At 27.2% G+C, this 3,281-nt stretch overlaps 1 protein-coding gene across 1 annotated transcript; it reads right to left on the bottom strand.

Annotated features, from left to right (window-relative positions):
• Positions 1-300: 300 nt before the first annotated feature.
• Positions 301-2,750, bottom strand: LOC145036400 (uncharacterized). The gene is made up of 5 exons (XM_078984844.1): positions 2,695-2,750; positions 1,554-2,584; positions 949-1,172; positions 759-821; positions 301-672 (listed from the first exon to the last, which is right to left on the bottom strand). Exons 1-5 carry the CDS (start codon positions 2,748-2,750, stop codon positions 301-303), a joined length of 1,746 nt encoding a protein of 581 aa, XP_078840970.1.
• Positions 2,751-3,281: the final 531 nt, after the last annotated feature.

Genomic DNA, 3,281 nt, shown 5'->3' with positions numbered 1-3,281 from the left:
TGTACACTCAGCCAGAGCCAAACGGTGATTTCCCAAAATACCCTTACTTTTGTGTTATAAAATATCTATGATGCACTTTATAAGATATTATTGCATGCTAGAGACAGGCAGGGCCGGCTCAACGAGTTTGGGGGCTCTAAGCGAACCAAAAATTTGGGGCCCTTTGGCATTTACTATACTTCATGTTATAAACCCTCCTCCTTTATCCGGGCTTGGGACCGGCAATAATAAACTAAAAAGTTTACAAATGGCGGAGTTAAAATTTTTTTTTTTTATGTATATGTTTTTTGTGAATATATTTTATGACGTAAAGTTAATTTTTCTAGCTTTTTTAGATGCAAATTCTTTAATGAAATTTTCATAATCAATTTCTTTTACTAACTGTTTTTCAATTGATAAAATTGCTAATCCATTTAATCTTTCTTGTGACATTGTAGATCTTAAATAATTTTTTAATAGTTTTAATTTAGAAAAACTTCTTTCGGCAGAGGCAACGGTTACAGGAATAGTTAACATAATCCTATAGGCAACATATGCATTTGGAAAAGAACTAAACTTTTTAATGTAATTAAGTATATTAATAATTGTATCACGTTCTAAATGTACAATATGTCTTAATAGTGTTAGTTCATGAAATAAATCTAAACCATTAATATCTAAGCTATCATCATGCTTTAAAGTTTTTTCAAGATTTAAACAATGTTTTTTTAAAGTATTTTCATCAAATGATTTTAATTTTTCTATACTAAATAGAAAACCAAAAATATTTTTGAACTCATTAAATTGCTCAAATCTACTTTTAAGTGAAGTAATGGCTTTATCTACTATATATAAAAAGTAATCAGTTTTAAATAATTGAATAGGAGTTTTAATAGTTTCATTAGCAACATTTTCATCATATCGTCTATTTCTTTGAATGATACGTTTTTCACGAAATTCTGGTTTTACATTCATTTCTAAAGCCAATTCTTTTGCATAATCTAAAGCCTTTTCAAATCCGTTTTCTCTATATTCTTCAAAGAAACACAAAAGTCCATTTAGTTGATCTATAGCATCATCGATACACATATCATTTGATTGCAAGCTTTTACTAACAGTGTTAATAGCAAACAAAACATCATACCAAATAATCATTCCTAATAAAAATTCATAGTTTTCAAGTTCATATGTAGCTAAACATTTAGCCTCACTTTTAATTTTTGGATCTCCACAATTTTTAGATAATTGTAAAAGTGCTTTTCTTAATTGTGGTGCTTGAAATCTAATTGCTTTTACACTTTCTACCCTACTTTCCCAACGAGTTTGCGATAATGATTTAAGTGTTAGGTTTGATATATTATCTTGTAATATTTTCCACCTTTGAGTTGATGAAGCAAATATCGAATATATACGTTGTATAACTCCAAAAAATTCACTAGCTTTTTCACACGAATTAGCCATATCACAAATTACTAAATTTAAACTATGACAACCACAAGGAGTGTAGAATGCTCTAGGGTTAATATCTAACAATCGTTTCTGTACACCTTGATGTTTTCCTTTCATATTTGAACCATTGTCGTAACCTTGACCCCTAACATCATTTATATCTAGTCCTATATTTTTAATTTCATCAACTATAGCATCATATAAGCCTTTACCGGTTGTATTATCTACAACTAAAAATCCTAGAAAGTACTCCTTGACTTCTATTGGAGTGGTTGAAAGATCTAAACATCGTAAGATAATTGACATTTGTTCCTTATGACTTGTATCAGGAGTACAATCAAGTATTATTGAAAAATATTTAGCCTCTTTTACTTTTTTAATAATTTTAGTTTTAACTTCTTCTCCTAATAAACTAATAAGTTCGTTTTGCATATTATGTCCAAGATAATGATTATGAATTTCTTTGTCATTAATTCTCCTAATATGTTCTTGCATAATAAGATCAAATTCAGCAATCATTTCAATTATAGTTAAAAAATTACCATTATTTTCTTCATAAATTTTTTCATTTGTTCCACGAAATGCTAAATTACATTTTCCTAAAGTTTTAACTACAGCAATGATTCTTATTAACACGTTTTTCCAATGATCTTTTTCTTTATTTATTTGTTCTTGGATTTGCTTGTCAATTGTTTTATTATTTGTTAATCTAGTTTGTAAGTCAATCCATGACCTCATATTAAGAATGTGTTCGTTACTTGCTTCATGTCTTTTTAGTATACTAGAAATATTATTCCAATCATTGTTACCTTTATGTGCTAATGAACATGTAGATGTATTCACATTAAATAATTTACAACAAAAACAAAAAACTCTATCTACATCTATGGAATAAACCAACCATGTTCGTTCGTATTTTTCTCCATTTGGTATTTTTTGCATATAAAGAGATGTACTAAAGCTTCTTAAGTGTTGATCTTTTGGAAATTTAAAATCATAAATTTTAATAGGACCTTTTTCTACAATTAAATCTCTTAAATTAGTACTAATATTATTCCATCTACTTGGATCATATATGTTTAACGGTGTGTTATTATTTTCACTATTAGTTTGTTCGTTATCAATTTCAATATTGGTTTGTTCGTTATCATTTTCACTATTAGTTTGTTCATTATTAATTTCAATATTAGTTTGTTCATTATTATTTTCACTATTAGTTTGTTCGTTATCAATTTCAATATTAGTTTGTTCAATATTATTATCAACATTAGCTTGTTCTGGTTCATTATCAACATTAATTTCTTCTTGTTCATTATCAACATTTTTGTTTGTAGTTAAATATTTTAAAAATGAACCTTTTTGTTTATCTATAAAAGCTTCTTCTTGCATTTTTCGTTTCTTTTTTGAAGCACCTGATTCGTATTTTCTCTTTGACATGTTTATTAATTATTTGATTAATAATAAGTATAGTATAGAAGATATAGATTAGGATTATACCGCCCTTAAGATAATGGAAAGCTCAAAAATAACGGAATCTGCCAATCTGAAATCAGTGAACAATGGAATCTGCCAATCTGAAATAAAAAATCAGAAAATTGAAAAGATTAACAAATTTGATCATTCATGTCATTTGGAAAAAGCCAAAAACAAATAGAATACAAATTACATAACTTAATAATAAAACATTGTTTTTAATTATAAGACATTACATAACTTAATAATAAAACATTGGAGTTTGGGGCCAATCAATCAAACTAAAAGCCAGACAGCAAGATAAATACTAAGGTCCCTACTTCGTTTAACTAAAGATGAACATGTGTAAGCAAAATTAAAACCAACTAGTCCATTAATCA

Source organism: Lactuca saligna, chromosome 3 (assembly GCF_052625555.1).
Source record: "Lactuca saligna cultivar CGN05327 chromosome 3, ASM5262555v1, whole genome shotgun sequence".
Taxonomy (NCBI): domain Eukaryota; kingdom Viridiplantae; phylum Streptophyta; class Magnoliopsida; order Asterales; family Asteraceae; genus Lactuca; species Lactuca saligna.
The sequence above is the reverse complement of the archived record's forward strand: the minus strand, read 5'-3'. Positions and strand labels throughout refer to the sequence as shown.

Excerpts from the sequence above, each read along its gene's own strand:
- LOC145036400 (XM_078984844.1), bottom strand. The coding sequence starts at position 2,750 with ATGTTGATAATGAACAAGAAGAAATTAATGTTGATAATGAACCAGAAC. Across the intron at positions 1,173-1,553 it reads GGGTCAAGGTTACGACAATG|CTACATATGAACTTGAAAAC; the intron begins GTTCAAATATGA and ends CTAAATGTTTAG. Across the intron at positions 822-948 it reads AATTGGCTTTAGAAATGAAT|ATAAAGCCATTACTTCACTT; the intron begins GTAAAACCAGAA and ends TATATATAGTAG.